General features: G+C 28.2%; 1 protein-coding gene and 1 long non-coding RNA gene across 4 annotated transcripts; one reads left to right on the top strand and one right to left on the bottom strand.

Moving 5' to 3' along the window:
* The first annotated feature begins 243 nt into the window (after nucleotides 1-243).
* LOC121172735 (uncharacterized) lies at nucleotides 244-1,627 on the top strand. Its single transcript, XR_005886259.1, has 3 exons — nucleotides 244-634; nucleotides 778-796; nucleotides 1,127-1,627. It is a non-coding gene; the product is annotated as an uncharacterized lncRNA (long non-coding RNA).
* A 2,818-nt stretch (nucleotides 1,628-4,445) lies between these two features.
* On the bottom strand, nucleotides 4,446-10,575 carry LOC100808695 (MADS-box protein SVP). 3 transcript variants are annotated; one of them, XM_006572944.4, is made up of 9 exons: nucleotides 10,042-10,575; nucleotides 9,702-9,906; nucleotides 6,645-6,723; nucleotides 6,260-6,324; nucleotides 6,094-6,193; nucleotides 5,957-5,998; nucleotides 5,652-5,693; nucleotides 5,332-5,414; nucleotides 4,446-4,679 (listed from the first exon to the last, which is right to left on the bottom strand). In XM_006572944.4, exons 2-9 carry the CDS (start codon nucleotides 9,881-9,883, stop codon nucleotides 4,661-4,663), a joined length of 612 nt encoding a protein of 203 aa, XP_006573007.1. In that variant the 5' UTR covers nucleotides 9,884-9,906; nucleotides 10,042-10,575; the 3' UTR covers nucleotides 4,446-4,660. The 3 variants fall into 3 exon arrangements, with proteins under 3 accessions (XP_006573007.1, XP_006573006.1, XP_003517407.1); XM_006572943.4 differs by having other exon boundaries at nucleotides 5,332-5,486; nucleotides 10,042-10,572; XM_003517359.5 differs by having other exon boundaries at nucleotides 5,332-5,486; nucleotides 9,702-9,909; nucleotides 10,044-10,557.
* Nucleotides 10,576-16,884: the final 6,309 nt, after the last annotated feature.

Genomic DNA, 16,884 nt, shown 5'->3' on the forward strand with positions numbered 1-16,884 from the left:
AGATCATAACTCTTACTTTTACTTTTATATGTTGGATTACATTTGAATGCATGTTGCAGTAATTTTAACTAAAAACTAAATATGCATTCATTCGTTGGCAAAATATTTTGCTTCAAATGTAATTTTGCAACAATGGACTTCCAAAAACTTGTAAATAAAAGTATATCATTATTTTCTTCTTCCATTTTGAGGTCGCCCAACTTCGAAAGTCATATATTACTAGCCAAATACAAAAAGTAGCTTGAGGAGTTGAACAACCCAAGTCGACCTTGGACCAAATCTCAGAAACATATAAGCATTACATACTTCTCTCTTCCCTGCTTGATAATCAACAGTTCAACACCTCAGTTATCATTTAACATTCATCTTTTCCATTCTTTGATTTACACTCTTCACATTCACATTTCTCAATGGCGGGTTTTTTCTCCCTTCTCAGACGCCTCTACCTCACCGCCTACAACTTCACCTTCTTCGTTGGATGGTAATATAATACTCACTCTCAATTTCTCTTATCTACCAACACATTCAGAATTTTCTCCTTCACCACCAACCTCCTTGTTTCTGAATGTAACTGCTCAAGTTTGCCGATTTACACAAGCCTTTGCTTTTTGCCCAAACCGCGGCTGTGCTTGAGGTACTTTGGTCCAAAAATAACTGTTTTTTATTAACTGTGGAGATACCCTTTTGTTTGTTTGATTGGAAAATGTCCAAGTTTTCTTGTGGGAATTAACTTAAGTTTCAATTTTATTTCATGCGGTTTTATGCGTGGCATGCTAGATTCTTCATGGTATAGTAGGTGAGTAAGCCTTTGCTCATTGTCATTTCTAAGGGTTGATAAAAATGGGGATTAAGTATAAACGAAGTTTACATCTATTTCCTTATATCGTTTTTATGATTTGAATTTCTCGAATCAAATTATAACAATTGAACATTAGTATTATTTTTTATGTAAAAATTCGCAAGATATTCTTAATAGAGTCTACTTAATACAGAAAAAAATTCATATGTCAGAACTTGATGGCACATTGGCTATAGTATAAGGAACTTCATCTTTGTACAAATCAATTAATGTTAATATCTGTTTGATTATGGACTTTCTCTCCTTTTTCTTACCCCTATGACAAAGGGCTGGTGCGGTCTCCAGTAACAGCAACCTTTCCACAGATAGGTTCGAGGTTGTTCCTGGCTTGGGGTATCTTGTGCTTGTTACCTCCCTATCAATCAGCTGGTCTATCACCGAGGCAAGTTTTTCATGATTGCTTGCTTGCTGTTGTGTTTGCATCTTGTCACGTTTTTTCATTTCTATTTGTCTGTTTATGTATTTTAATTTTAACTATCATAATGGAAAATGAAACTGCAAAAACCACATAAAGTTATTACTTTGCATTAAACGAAACTGCCAGAGAAGGGTGGTGTTCATCAGAAAGGAGAGGAGGACAGTAGTAGGTCCAACTTCATAACAGAGAGTGCACAAGTGATTGAGAACAGCTGCTACTTCAAACTGTGATGCTATTTAATTTTTGTAGCATCGTAGCATGCTCCAGTCACTCAGTGATGTGATTCCGAGATAGTGCCACTATTTGGCACTACTGACAACTATGCAATCTAGGAAAATATGGAGAACAAATAACCAAATTTAGGGATATGTTTTTTTAGTCATTGAAATTTAAAAATGTTTTTTTAGTTCTGAATTTTGTTAATTTACTTTTTTTAGTCTTAAACACACTAAATTAAAATTGTGACAATTTTTAACACTTTGTGACTGTAATTTAGTATTATGTCAAGTTTTAAAATACAAATTCAAGCTGTTAAAAAATAAAAATTAATTTATGAAAATTAAAAACTATTACAAATTATCAATTTATTATACTAGAGATTAAAAGAGCAATATGTCAAAATTCAAGAACAAAAAAAAATTTAAGTTTTGGGACTAAAAAAAGATACACATCCCAAATTCAAAGATTAAAACAATAATTAAACCTTGTTTAAATCTTGTTTTAATAATAAAGATTAATTTTTATATTTATTTTAAGATTTATTGAAACTAGTTTGGTAAGAAAATGAATTGATTTTCTGAATTAAATAATAATACTGATTCATTTTGAATTTGTATTTTAAAACTGTCACAAAATACTAAAAAAAATCTCCACAAAATGCTAAAAATTGACATAAAAGTATTAATATATTATGTTAGGAATTAAAGAAATAATTTGTCAAAATCCAGGAACTAAAAAAAATATTTTTAAATTTTAGAGACTAAAATAATCACACCCTAAATTTAAAGATTAAAATAGTAATTAAGCTTATGATAAATCATTATCAGTTTTAGATTCCATAAAAAATAAATAAAAATGTTCACCATCGATACCAAAGAAATAATTTGATCATTTGTTAAAATTATTCACACATACACACACACAAGAAATGCCTGTTAGATGGTACAATATGAGTTATTTTGATGTAATTAACTTGGTTATGGTCCAGTCCTCATGAGATTTTGGATCAGTTTCGCCATTGTCTTGTACATGAATGAAAAATTTCAAGCACGCCACATCTCAAACAGCTCCTTATGGGAAGATTTTAAAGCTTCCATATCATTTGCTAGTACTTAACGAATCAGAAGAAAGCATTCAACTTCATCAGCTTGACAGAGAAGACCATAAGAAAGACATTTTATTGAAGATCATTGATTCCTGGACCAGAGAAAATATTACTTAGCTTCAGACCTTTCCTTTTTGTAGTATACATAGCAGGCATATACGACCATGAAACTCAATTGGCATAATGCGCGCGTTGATGAGAAAGTGAACCAAATTACCATTAATTTGACATCTTGAACTGTTGAAGCATATAAATTAAATAGCAAGGTAGAAAACAATATTAGTATAGTACTGAAGGCAACCAGTGTGAGACAATCTTAAATCTGTTTTATTTTTTTAATTTTAATCTTAAATAAGTTCCTAACTATAACGAAAACAAATAATGAAATCTACTGTTTATTCAGATTTTTCAGTAGGTCTAATTCTTGAGTACCCAAATCCAGTAAAGAAGAGGAAGATTGCTTTTTAGATTTCAAGCCAAAAGACTGAGCTTAGGTGAACCGTGAACCAGAGTTCTCTAACATTGAACTAAGACCACAATATCTCAATTAGGCTCAACAATTATCTTTTCTCTCCAATTTTAAGGAACAATGATACTTCACGACAAGAACAAAAAATATTAACCGAATAAAAGTTTAAGAATGACGGGTCAGTTTTTTATTTAGAAACTAAAAATGAAATTTGAAAATAAATTAGAGACCAAAAACATTTAATCATATATTTTAATTACTAAAAGAAATATAATCCCTTATTATTTTAATATGGATTTATGATTATATTAATGTTAGTTTACAAATTAATCACAACTAGATAATTAAATTTTATTTTATATTTTTAATTAATCATCAAATTAAAATAATAAACAAACATAGTTGACAAGTTAAAAATTAATTTAATTTGAATTTGATATCTATACTAATAAATATAATATCTATCTATATCTATTATAACGACAATTACTAATTTACTCCCAACTACTTCTTTTATTACTACCTATCCAGTAAAAAAAAAAGCAAAAATAAAATAAAATAAAAAATATTACCACTCTCAAAATGTAAACAACATTGGTTATCTCATTATCACATGAACCTCATTTGTCTCTAGTATAATAATAAAAAGAATATTCTATATATTTAGTGTTCACATTTCATTAGATATTTTGCTTTTAAACTTTTAAGTTTTTCTTCTAATCTACAATAACTTTCCACTATTTTTATAATAACTTTCCACTGTTTCTATATTATTATTATTTTATTCTGTCACTTTTTATTTACTATATTTAACTTCTATTTTTCATTATTATTTAAAAAATTTAGAAAGATATTTCTTCTCCTTGTTATATATATAAATTGAATCACATGAAATCATGTTATTTTTACATTTATTTTAAATTTTGCCTAAACATTTAACCATGTCAAACCAAAAACCTACTCCAAAATACAAAGTTTTAAGGAGAATTGATATAAAGTATCAAAACTCTATGTCTTCATTCTGGTCTATACTAAAGACATGTTTGGAGAGGACCAAGGGAGCTCGAGTTTGCTCATTCTTAACACATTAATTTATGCACTATTTGGTGAACATATTATTTGTATAAATACTTATAAGAATAAATAATTAATATTTTTAAACTTAAAATAAACTTATTCATTTTAACATTTAGAAAGATTTTTATTCGTCTCTAAAAGCTGAAATACATACATAATTTTAATTTATGAAAAGAATTTAGTTCATTATATTTCATTTATTTTCCTATAAATACTAATAAAAAAATGTCTAAAGCCTAAAATACTTTTACTCGTGTAAGGCAGAGATGCAAGGATTACACTAGCTAAAAAAGTCCAATTAAAAACATAACTCGAATTGCTTTCTTTTTAAAAAACAATTAATTCTGAATGACATTAGAGTACCCCATAACATAAGTCCTTACTATTTACTAATATTTATACTACCTATACACACCACGGGGACATACTAGAGACATAATCATTAATGAAATTTAGACCATAATCTTGTGCACTTTTGCTTGAGTTAATTTTATCTCCTCACACACTTTCTCATCAGCCGGAGTATGGTAGCCTGCAAGTAATTAATCAAAACTTAAATTAAGTAAAGATAAATAAACATAATAAGGTAGCCTGCGAGAGTAATCCAGCAAAACAGATTTTTGTCGCTAGCAATTTCAGAGTTCACAAACAGAAAGTTTTCAACCCATTTTGCCAAGACTTTAAAATTCACTGTAAGTATAAAATAATTGTATACATTAATGACAAATCATATTAAAAATAACTTTTATGATATTTATTATAAAAATCTAAAAAAAATCATACATAACAATTTTTTATAGGTTGACAATATAAATATCAGTATACATATACTATTGCTTCTTTTACAAAAATGATTTTTTTTTTCTGATTGCTAACAAAACATACACTATTTTTTGGTAAACACAACATACACTGTATTATTATCTTTAGTGCACTGCACTGATATGCCAGAATGTACAATAAATTCGACTATAGGTTGACAATATAAATATCAGTATACATATACTATTGTTTCTCTTTTACAAAAATGATTTTTTTTTTCTGATTGCTAACAAAACATACACTATTTTTTGGTAAACAAAACATACACTATATTATTATCTTTAGTGCACTGCACTGATATGCCAGAATGTAGAATAAATTCGACTATAGTTTATTTTGTGGTAAAGTGAATGAAGACTCACCCCAATTTGAGCGAAGTATCTGAGCTTTCATAGTCTTGGGGGAGTCCAGTGGAATTGCAAACGTACGTGACAGACTCCGAAGACTGACCTTCATCCATAACAAAGTTCTCAGATTCGGCACCACCATGCCTTTGACCATTAATTATCCCCGCCACCTTTGGTACAACACATAGATATATATATTATACAGCTTAATTTTATATTATATGCTTTCATAATTGCATAATAGATAAGTCAGATTCAGGGATAAGTTTGCTTAAGAAAAAAAAAACGCACACACCCAAATAAAATTAGAGAGAAAAATAAAAAGAATATCATACGTGACGTTTGAGTCGCTCGTTCTCTTCCATCAATAGCATCCCCTGCATTCAATTGGAGTTTGTTAGTTTATTTATAGGAAAGAAAATAAAACTTAATAAGACATGGAGATAATAATCATGATTAATTGACAATCTAATGATTTCATGAATTACTACCAATGTTTTTGTATTTCATAAAATACGAGATCGGTGTTTCAAGTCATATCCAGGAATCCAGGACCAATGCAAGAATATTTAGTACTCATATGTATCATCATTAATTGGTGGATTTTCAAATAATGGCAACAGAATGTCTAGTTTCTAACCTTTCTTTGGAGATCAGCGATCTCACTCATAATCTTCTCTCCCTGAAAAGCAAAATGATTTCATAATATAGAGTCATCATGAGGCAAAATATTATGCTATGGTGAGCACTACATAAAATACAACTATATTATAAGACCTTCTTTTCTATTATACGGCCCAATCCAGTTTCAAGTGACATCTCCAATTGTTGCAATTCTTCTATGTTTAAGCCTTGAAGATCCTCTCCTCTCAGCTGCCTGTATTATTTTCATTGTTATAACTTTGCATTTCAACAAACAAAACTATATCAGTTATAATTATACCTTAGTTGATGGCTCTTTTCGGCAACTTCCTTGCTCAATCTGGAGCAGTTGCTGTTTTCAACTAGCTGCAGTAAAACATTTAAGAAATTAAGGATTGCCATTAAATTTTCACTTCTTATTTTGAACGCATATTGCAATATGAAGAATAGTAACTTCATTTAATTTACAAAAGCCAGGTCACACCTTTATTATTAGTTTTTATACTAGAAAAAGTATAACTTTAGTTTTTGATAAATTTGTCTTAATATTTTTTTTTAGATTTGTTGTACAATTATTAAATTTATTGATTAATAAAAATTTATTTTACAGGTATTTTAATAGTAATTCAATACAGAATATTATTTTCGGATGTACCATAAAACAATCCAATAGTACCGAATCCAACCTGCAACTCGAGAGATGGTTGCTCCATCCTTGCTAGATTCTTTGAGTGCAAATGATGCCTTTCAAGTATTTCCTTCATGCTTCATAAGACAATATCAAAGTCACATTATGGAGAAAACCCACAAGAAAAAAAATAAAAGTACATACAATATACTATATATATATATATATATATATATATATATATATATTGTAGTTAATAAAACAACATCAAGTATATATAGGGTAGGAGAATTTTGATTTCGCTCATGTCTTGGACTTCATTGAAGTTTGCTCATGTCTATCAATTTCAGATTGTAGATAGGTTATATACCCATACATGTTGCATTTGCTGATTAAAGAAAAACTTTAATGCTTTTAATATGTCCCACTTAGTTTACCCAACTTAACTGCCCAAAGGTATTCTACAAATTAAAGATGTGAAACACTTGATTTCAACAAAAATATGATTAAAGTGGGGGGTTAGTAGGAACACACATGAGCGAAACCAAAATTAAAAATTAATCAAATCATCAAATATGAAGGAGGCTAGACATCATGATGTATTCACTCCAACACATATATGCTGTTTAATTTGTGAATCCTGATTTTGTGAACTACGGGGGAAAAGGTAAAGAAAAGATGAGCTGTATTGACCAAATATAGGACGCTCTGAGAATTTCCAAAGGATAAAAGTTTTCTTTTCACGTCCCTACCCTACCCAACTATTATGGGTTGCTAATATTCCCATATATGTAGACCTCAAAATCTAAACGGCCGTGTGACATTGTACAAGAACAAACCAATTATTGTTTGACTATTTTTTTTTTTAGAAAAAGAAGCTGAGGCAAATATATTTTTTGAAAAATAAAAATAACAAGCTTAATTATTATAAAAAGAAAAGTAAATAGTTTTTTTGGAGAAAAAAATAACTGAAGGAACTTAAAAAATAGCTTGACTTATCTCCCTCCCTGATCCCACTCTTTAATTCTTTTCTTTTTGTCTCTCCATTCTCTCCTCCCATTTCCTCTTTCTCAGGACATCACTAATATTTATAAGTTAAAATGAAATTTAAAAAAATTGTCAAACAATTTTTATTTTATTTTTAAAAACTCTTTTTGAAGTTTAAATTTTAAAATAGCTTTTGTACCACCCACACTATGGCTCAATCGGATCATTCCACAACCGATTGAAATACACTCAACAACGGAGTGACTCCCCCTCCATAACACTAATAGATCACTAGTGTAAAATTAACTAGGGCATCTTCATAGATCTTGATTGAGGGGCTCTCTTGGAGTTTGAAATAAGCATCCCTGGAAGACTTGTAATTAAGAACAACTTTTAAGCAGAAAAAAAAAATAAAAAACAAACATGGTCTTAATATATCTAACCAATTTATTTAACATCAAGCGACATTATAAATAACTTTTCATCTATTCTTCCCATTTTCCACAAGCTCTAACTATCTTTAAGGCATTTATACTACTCACTTAAGCAATTTACTTTGGGTTTTCAACTGAGTCCAAAGTTATAATATGGAATGTATAATAGTTGCTGTATGTTCTCTCAAACGATCCAAGTAACATTGATTAAGGTTCCTCACCGAAACATTTTTTTTTTCAGATTGCCTAGAAACGTAAATAAACAAATCCAGTTACTTGAAGCCTAACACAGTTACACCTTTTGAAAGCAAGAAGCCTCTCTAGATCATGAATGAAGATAATTAAAGTGTCAAAATGGCTAAATGAAATGAATATAATAAATGTCATAAACCAGGGTTGATGGTGACATGTACTACCTCATCAAGTTTCCATGGCACTTATGGCTTCGTTCTTTCATGGTTACCACTTACCAGTTACAACCTGGATTGTTAATGGTGGTGAATTCATTCTCATAAAGGTTAACCCCTTTTGACCACAAATATATATGACGATAGAAAACCGAGGGGGAGAAGGAATATTGTATAACATACTTAGCTTTTATACTTCGCTGCTTTTTGTCTATCCAAAGAGAAAAACAACACAAGAAATAGATAGAACTGACTCTATATGTACATGTGCTATTAAATTTATATAGCTTGATATATATAGTTAACAAAATTTTGCATAGAACTGAAAATGTTTAGATTATTTTGTACATTGCAATTTATGTTGGGGTTATATAACAGATTTATACTAGTTTTCTGATCGGAGATAGGGCTAGGTCTGTCCAAACTAAATAATTCTTCTTTATAAGATTGATCTAGTGACTTATTTTATCTCCTTCACAATTATGACGTTTGATTCTGTGCCTTTTTCAGACTGATTGTGGGCCGGATTATATAGGATAACTGATTTTTCTTTACTATGATCTGAACACCTATAAAACTCAAACCAACTGTAATGTATCAAACAAATTGGTGCATCAAATAAGCAACATAGCATCAACTCATCATGTACACAATCCTATACATGTTCTATATGTTCATGTTTTAGACATTGTCATCAACTCATCATTTTCTTTCTTCATCTACCCACGCGAAACTCGCAAACACTAAATGAAGCTATAAAACTACTAGAACAAGGAAGCAAAGGATAAATTCCAAACAGTAAACAGAAACAGACAACAAAAGTGGCGAGTTGGTAACCGTGCTTGAAGCCAAACGCACACAAATGTCTTGGAAGCAATTATATAACAACATTACAACCATGAAAGCATGAAACATCTCAGAAGTCAGATCAGAACTCTCATTAACTCAGTTTTCAAAACAATGTCGTGTTCTTTTTTCTTCTTTTTTTATTTTTTATTGACCGGATAAAAATAAAAACGCCTTATTTAATATTTAATAAAAGATAAAAATTAAAGCTCACTATCCGTACCAACAGAACCAACTTGAGCATATACCACCATGCTTAGTACGCAACCAATGACTTCATGTAGCTAAGCTGTCTTAATAATTCTCATTATGCAAACCATAAAGACATAGATCTTATCATAACCCCCAAAAAATAAAATCCAAAAATAAAACCACTGAAACCCCATCAACCCTTTTGAGAAATAGATACCGAGAAAAGAAAGAGAAGTTACAGAAAAATACCTCGAGCTTGAGTACTCAAAGAGTTTCCCAGTGGAAGAGAAGATTATGAGGGCAACATCAGCATCACACAGAACCGAAAGCTCCTCAGCTTTCTTGAAGAGCCCTCTGCGACGCTTGGAGAACGTGACCTGCCTCGCGGTGGCGTTGTCGATCTTCTTAATCTGAATCTTCTCCCTCGCCATGAGCACTACCCTTTCACCTTAATCTATCCTCATTTGGATAAACAGGAAAAACAGAAAAAGAAAGTAAACAGCTTTAGCCTCTTTAATTAGTGGGGCAAGTGAGTTATATCTTATATCTGATATGCAGAACGAACCAGCATACAATCGAAGAAACCCACCTAAAAAAAAACCAAAGGAAGGCTGAGTCGTTGACTATTTATGGAAGTTCTTATGAAAAGCAAAAAGCAAAGGGTGGTGTTTTTGTTTAGTGTGAGAGGGACATGTGGTGCATATATAGCAGAAAAATTTAATATGCAGGTGTTTAACTAAATTTAGCTTTTGTGAAATCAAAGCTTCGCTTGCAGATCATGGGAGAAGGTGTATGAGGGAAATTTTTTAAATTTTTTTTTTGAGTGATGTTGGGGATAGAAGAGATGGAGTTGGTGGTGGGGTGTTGTTAAAACTTGAAAGAGAGAGTTTTAGTAGCGGAGCAAGGAATTTATCGCTGAATGTACTTGTGGATTTTACTTTCCTTATCGGGGGGAAGGCGTACGTTGATATTAGGAATTTTGGTTTTGGTGCTGTTTGGTTTGGCTTGTTTAGATGGTTCCAGCTTTGGGGTTGAAAGCCACAAACCAATGAAGGGAAGAGAGAGAAGGAGAGCGTGTGGAAGTGTGGAAAAGGTATACCCTTTTATGGCGAAACACTGTTTTGGCTCATCTCCCAAAGGTGTTACTTCTAAATTAATCAATAATGGAATGAGTTGAGCATTCTTTTTAAGATACTTTTCTTTTGCTATTAAATAGTTTTTTTTAATATAGAAATACATTATAAAAAGGGTCTTACAAATATACTAGTGTTAAATAGATTTTTTTATAAAAGGGATAAACAAAAACAATACTATATAGGAAGTAAAACTTGTGTTATTACAATATAACACGCCAATTTTATTTAATAACGAAATTGTGTTGTGAAAATATATAAATATTTATTAGTGTTGGGTAGACTAATTTATTCACCTAAGGAGAATCAAAATTTGAAGTTTATTTTTGGTTTCTCTTATAAAAATATATAATATAAAATTATATATATATATATATATATATAATAAGTATAATATTATGGTTAAGGTGGGTTAACGAAGTTTTACTTAATTACTAAAATAAATCCAACCAACGACCAAAAAGTTAAAAATTATAATATTATTTTTTTATTACACTTTTTTTTACTCATGAGACTTATTTTTATGTGATTTTTATTATATATATAAATTTTTGGTTTCAATATCAATCCAATTTCATAATTTTTATGTAAGTGATAAAATATAATAAAACAAGTTTCACTCTCGAATTAAAAAAAATAAATTAAATTATGTATCAAAATTAAAATGATCATATTTGGGAAGGTTAATTTTGACTCACATTAAAAATAAAAGAAAATAAATTAAACTTTTTAAAAGATAAAAGATGAAACTAAATATAATTAAAAAAACATAAAAGAACTAAAAGTATATTTTAGACTAAAAATTAATGAAACAATTTGATCTAACAAAAATACTTTAAGGGACGAACTAAAAACAAATAGATAATAGACCAAAAATTATTTTACCCAAAATATAAGATTGTTTTTAAATAAATTATATGAAACCATTTTAGATGAATGTATATTTAATTATTAAGCTATATAATTATTTATTTTTATAAATAAATAGGAAGAAAGAAAAAAGTTATTTATATAAAATTAATATTTTAATTTCTACAAATGTAAGAACAAATATTATTTGAGTGAAATTTGCCATTTGTTCCTAAAATTATGTGCATTATCATAATAGTCTATAACTTTTTAAAAAATATCAAATAAAAATTCCCAATATTATATCTTAATAATCAAGTTAATTAGTCCTTGTCATTAGTCAAACCCTAACTTTATTACTAAAGATGTAAAAATGTAATGTAACACGATAATTGCTATTTTGGCAGTAATCTATCATGCCACCTGGAGGCACAATAAAGGACACATCATTAGGGACTCAAATGTCAAAAATTGGGTCCAAAATGACAATGAACTAAATGATAAGTAAAAGATGAATAATTAATGATCCCCTTTTAAGCCTTGATCACTTAACTCATGGCCTTTAAGGACACATCAATCATTATTTTACAAGTCATTTCCTAAGCTTTTTTTTTTTGTGCAAAGTGAAAGGTGAGTTGAATTCGTTATGTGTTTTATGGTATGATTTTTTGTGTGTTTTTCCTATTGAGGTGTGATTTTCACCGGCACAGGTTTTCATTTCCTGATGAAACGGGATTTGTGGTTTTGTTTGATAATTGATGTTTGTGGAGATTGACAAAGTAGATGAAATGTCATGTTATTATGGTGAAGTAGAGATGAAATGTGGATGTTACAATGAGACCCTTATTAGGTCTTGTGGGTGTTGTTATATCACGCTTATGGTGTTCTTGTGTTTTTATTTTTTTTAACACATTTGTTTATTATTTTGGCAATGTGCCATATTGTGTGAAGAATCATACCTGCGTTGAACCTTGAAGGTAGGTTTGTCAAAAAGGACAGTGGTAAGTTAGAGTATACAGACAATGAGATTGATGTGTGACAAAGGACATGAATACAATAACCTCCTTTCTCTTTTCTCTATATTTTGATAGATTTAAATCATAACCATTCTACCATTATAGCAAAATCATAAGTTAGTACCGTCAAATCTTGAATTCCACTTCCAAACATGACACTTATGGCTTTTTTTTTGTTTCTTGCTTGGGTCAATGGATATTCATTAAAAAATATAGGAGTGTGTGAAAATATGAAGGAAAATAGAAGGGATTCGAAAATGTGAAAAATGAAAGTATATATTTAATATTGACAAAAAGTGACAAGTAAGAAAGATAAAGTTAGCATTAAGAGACCCTCCAATTTTTATTTCCATCCCTCATGATATTTTCCTTAATTCACTGTCATCTTGGTCCTAATTTTTGTCATTTAATTAGGCCTTAATGATGTGTCCTTTGCTGTGCATCTTGGTGGCATCACACATGTTGTCAAAGTTGCAGAACATTCGACTAATGACCGGAACTAATTAAACTAACAGCATTCAAATTTAAGAATTTATATATTTATTTTTAATTTTAAGGACTATTATGACAACACTTTACAATTTCAAAAACAAATTGATAGTTTATTCAATATTATTTTATATACTATTATTTAATTATATAATTTAAATAAATTAAATTAATATAAAATATATAATTTTAATGAAATTTAAAATAACATTGTAACTATAACAACAATATAATAAAAATAATAATAATTTTTAGAACTTGAACTAAAACAATTTAAATTTAAATTTAAAAATAATAAAAATAATAAATTTAATTTAACATTTAAAAAGTATTATATTTAAAATAAAATAATTTAATTTATATTTGAACATAATAGGAATAATGATTTAAATTTAATAATATTATAAAATCATAAAAACTAATATTTTTTTCATTAATTGCGTGTGAAAATTAATATTTAACGAGAGAAAATGAAAATACAAAAAAGTGAGTTGATTGAAAGGACGTGATCAGAAGTAAAAATGTCACTTTTCAAAATGAATATTTAATTTATAATATTAGAGTGTATGAAATTATTTTAGTTTTCTGCAACTTAAAAAAGAAAAAACAGAATTGATAAAAGCTTTATTTTGGTGAGTATATTAATTTAAATAACTTTTTTTGGATTGATGAAACAGGCAGAGAATCGTGAGGCCCAAGGCTCAGGCAAATCATTCATCATAATATATTACTTTTTAACGGAAAAAATGGCTTTCCGTACATGAAAATACTATTAGCATAATGGAATAGCAACAGGGTTAGGGGCCATCTTGGGTCACACGATGAATGACAAGTGACTCCACGATATTCTATTCTATCGTCATCTGCACTTCATGCCATTGATTTGGCAGATCGATCCTTATTTTCCATTAGGTCTTAAACTATTTTTTAATTAGATCTTAGACTTGTATTTACTTTTTAATAACTTTTAATCATTTTTACATAAAATTAATTGTCTCAGTTATGCGTATTTGTAACAAATTGATAATGTTGGCTGTGAAGTCTTGATAGACTTGTGAAAAAATTATTGGATTGAATAGATTTCTATAAGTGATAATATAGAATGAAGAACCCACTTGAGAATACCGATGGGTTCGTAACATGCAAACTTGAGAATATCAGCCTAAAAAGATAATAATATTGACCTAATTAAAAATGTAAGAATGTTTAATGCAGGCCTACAAAGATGTTAGTATTGAATTCAATAACTAATTAGGTATTTATGCAAGGACTGAATTAAAAGAAAGAAAAAAACAATAGTTCAGAAACTTAATTAATTAAAAATTATCAAATATTCAAACACCTACGGAATAATAATAATAATTACTATTATTATTATTATAACTTAGTTTGATAAACTAATAAATGGACACTGTATGTTTACTGTACTACTAGAACTACGAAAGCACTATTACTAGTTACCGGGAGATCTAGCATGTGATTAAAGGAGGAAAGTACACAAGCAGAGCGTGTCTTTACAGATGCAGTTTTTGATGTGCCTACACGCATTTATTATATATATATATATATATTATAGGAGAGATGAGAGATTAAATCAAAATAAAAAGTCTAAATTTAATTATTAATATTAAATATATGTGTATTTAATATTGATTCTATCGCACTCATTTAATATTAATAATTAAAATTATATTACATTAATCTGAATTATTTATTTTAATTTAAGAATTATTATTTAATTTTTTCACATCTTATAATAAAACATTCATCTCACTTAATATGTCCTTATATATACAGAGATTTATTTATTTTAATAATAATTTTTTTAGAGTTACTTTTTATTTATTTTCTTAAAATTTAGTACTTAATTATCAGATTCAAAAATCGAATGGTGATAAAAATAAAAAATATCTTTAAAAATTTATTGGAATAAGTGGATTCTCTTGCGTGTGTGTATATATTATCTTACTTTTTAACATTTCATTTGAGTTATTGAGTTTGTATATATAAAACATGTCTTTTTAGTTTACGCTTTGAATTTCTCCTAGAGTCCTAATCTACATTGTACCAAAAATCACTGTATCTGATACTGGCACTGGCCTATGGATAAGTAATGAAGTTATTATAGGTCAAATGACATGTTTTTCTTCTGAGTTAAAAAAAAAACTATTTTTTGTTTTACTGAGACTGATACGATGCATCTTATAATTCTGCTAGATCAGAGGTGAACAATGGATTGTATATCGTTTAATGATTTAGTTCTCTGTGTAATAGTAGGTTGCTTCTGCAGAGTGAAAGGTATCAGAGCACCAGTACTTGACCTAATGCCCTCCTTTGCTATATTCACTCATAACTCATTCTAATGTCCTCCTTTGAATTATGAAACCGTCTTTCGAGAAAATGTTTGGTTTTTTGGTTTGGCCATTTGGGGTCTTTAAAATTTTGAAAAATAAAATTAGTTTGGTGATATATTTAGTTATCTTTAAAAATATATTTATTTTTTAAAATTATATCCGAAAACTCAATTTTGTAAAAATATGATTTAGATTGTTTTGACAAAAGCTGTATTTGAATTTCTGGTAGCTCCTTCCATTTGTGTCCAATATTTATTTCCAGAAAGTAGTATCTTTCTTACTTTTGTCTTGTATTTCGTGTTCTAAGTCACGAGAGATCTAAATATATAATAACTCAATTAGTAAACTTAAGGTTTGACTCAAACTTAAATTTACAAATTTTAATTTAAACATACACTGCTATACTGAATGGTTGGAGGGAGTTTTTTTCTTTTTTTTTGAAGGCTCTTCTTGGACGGAGATTTGCCTTTTTTTACTACTAATTCTAAGTTCTGACTTTGAAAATATTTTGAATATAATTATAATACAATAACAATAATGTAAAGAATGTATATGTATGTATATATTAAATTATTTAATTATAAATTATCAAGTATAATAAAATTATTAATTTTTTGGTCATTATTTTAAAAGTGGGTGATTTCTAATTAGCTGAAAGGATAAAAATCTTTACTTGCTTAGAAATTAAATTCCAATATTTTTAAAGTAGTAAGCATGATAAAAAAAAGTAGAAGAAAATTAAAGTAGGAAGTTATTATAAAACTTTATTATATAAATACCATTAATCGTTTACGATATTCCTTATGCCTCACTGATTATGACGAGAAGAAAACTGAAAGTAGAGAAAAAAAAGTAATATATAATAATGTGTATGTGTTTTAACAATAAATAAATAAATTACACAAACTCATCAGTCATTGTAAAAAGTATGATTTACATAACTTAATTTGAAAAAAATGAAATATATTAGAGATAATTTACATAATCTAAATTATTTTTATTTTAAAACTATAGAAAAAATAAAATTTTGTAGTACTTAATGCAATAAATTATTTGTATATTGATCCAACCAGCTAAATAGCGAATCAAAATGAGTATTTTCAATTAATTAATTCTTTAAAGGCCAAAATGTTGAAAAACTATGAAAGAAGAAACTTATTATATAAGCTTATATTTTGGTGGTAAAATGATGCCACATAATATTAGACATAGATGTATGTACAATAAACTAGTTATTTAATTGTTTAAAAGGAAGTTCATGTGAAATTTAATTTTCAAATCGTTATCAAAGAATACTCATGTAGTTTTTTTTATACCTAAGTATCAAAGATATGTATCAATATATATATGAATTATATAATATAACTTCCTAAGTAATTTATAATTGCAGTAAAAAAAAAGTAATTTATTATTTTTTGTAATGAGATTAACGTAATTATTCGTTTGATGATAAACAATGTTTAACTAGTTAGTCATAAATATATCGAAAAAAAAAAAAACTAGTTAGTCTTATTCTCAAATATTACTAATTTGCTATGATAGACTTTTGTTACGATTCATTTATAGTGAATACTATCGCAAATTTTCATTG

The sequence above is a fragment of the Glycine max genome, chromosome 1, assembly GCF_000004515.6.
Source record: "Glycine max cultivar Williams 82 chromosome 1, Glycine_max_v4.0, whole genome shotgun sequence".
Classification (NCBI taxonomy): domain Eukaryota; kingdom Viridiplantae; phylum Streptophyta; class Magnoliopsida; order Fabales; family Fabaceae; genus Glycine; species Glycine max.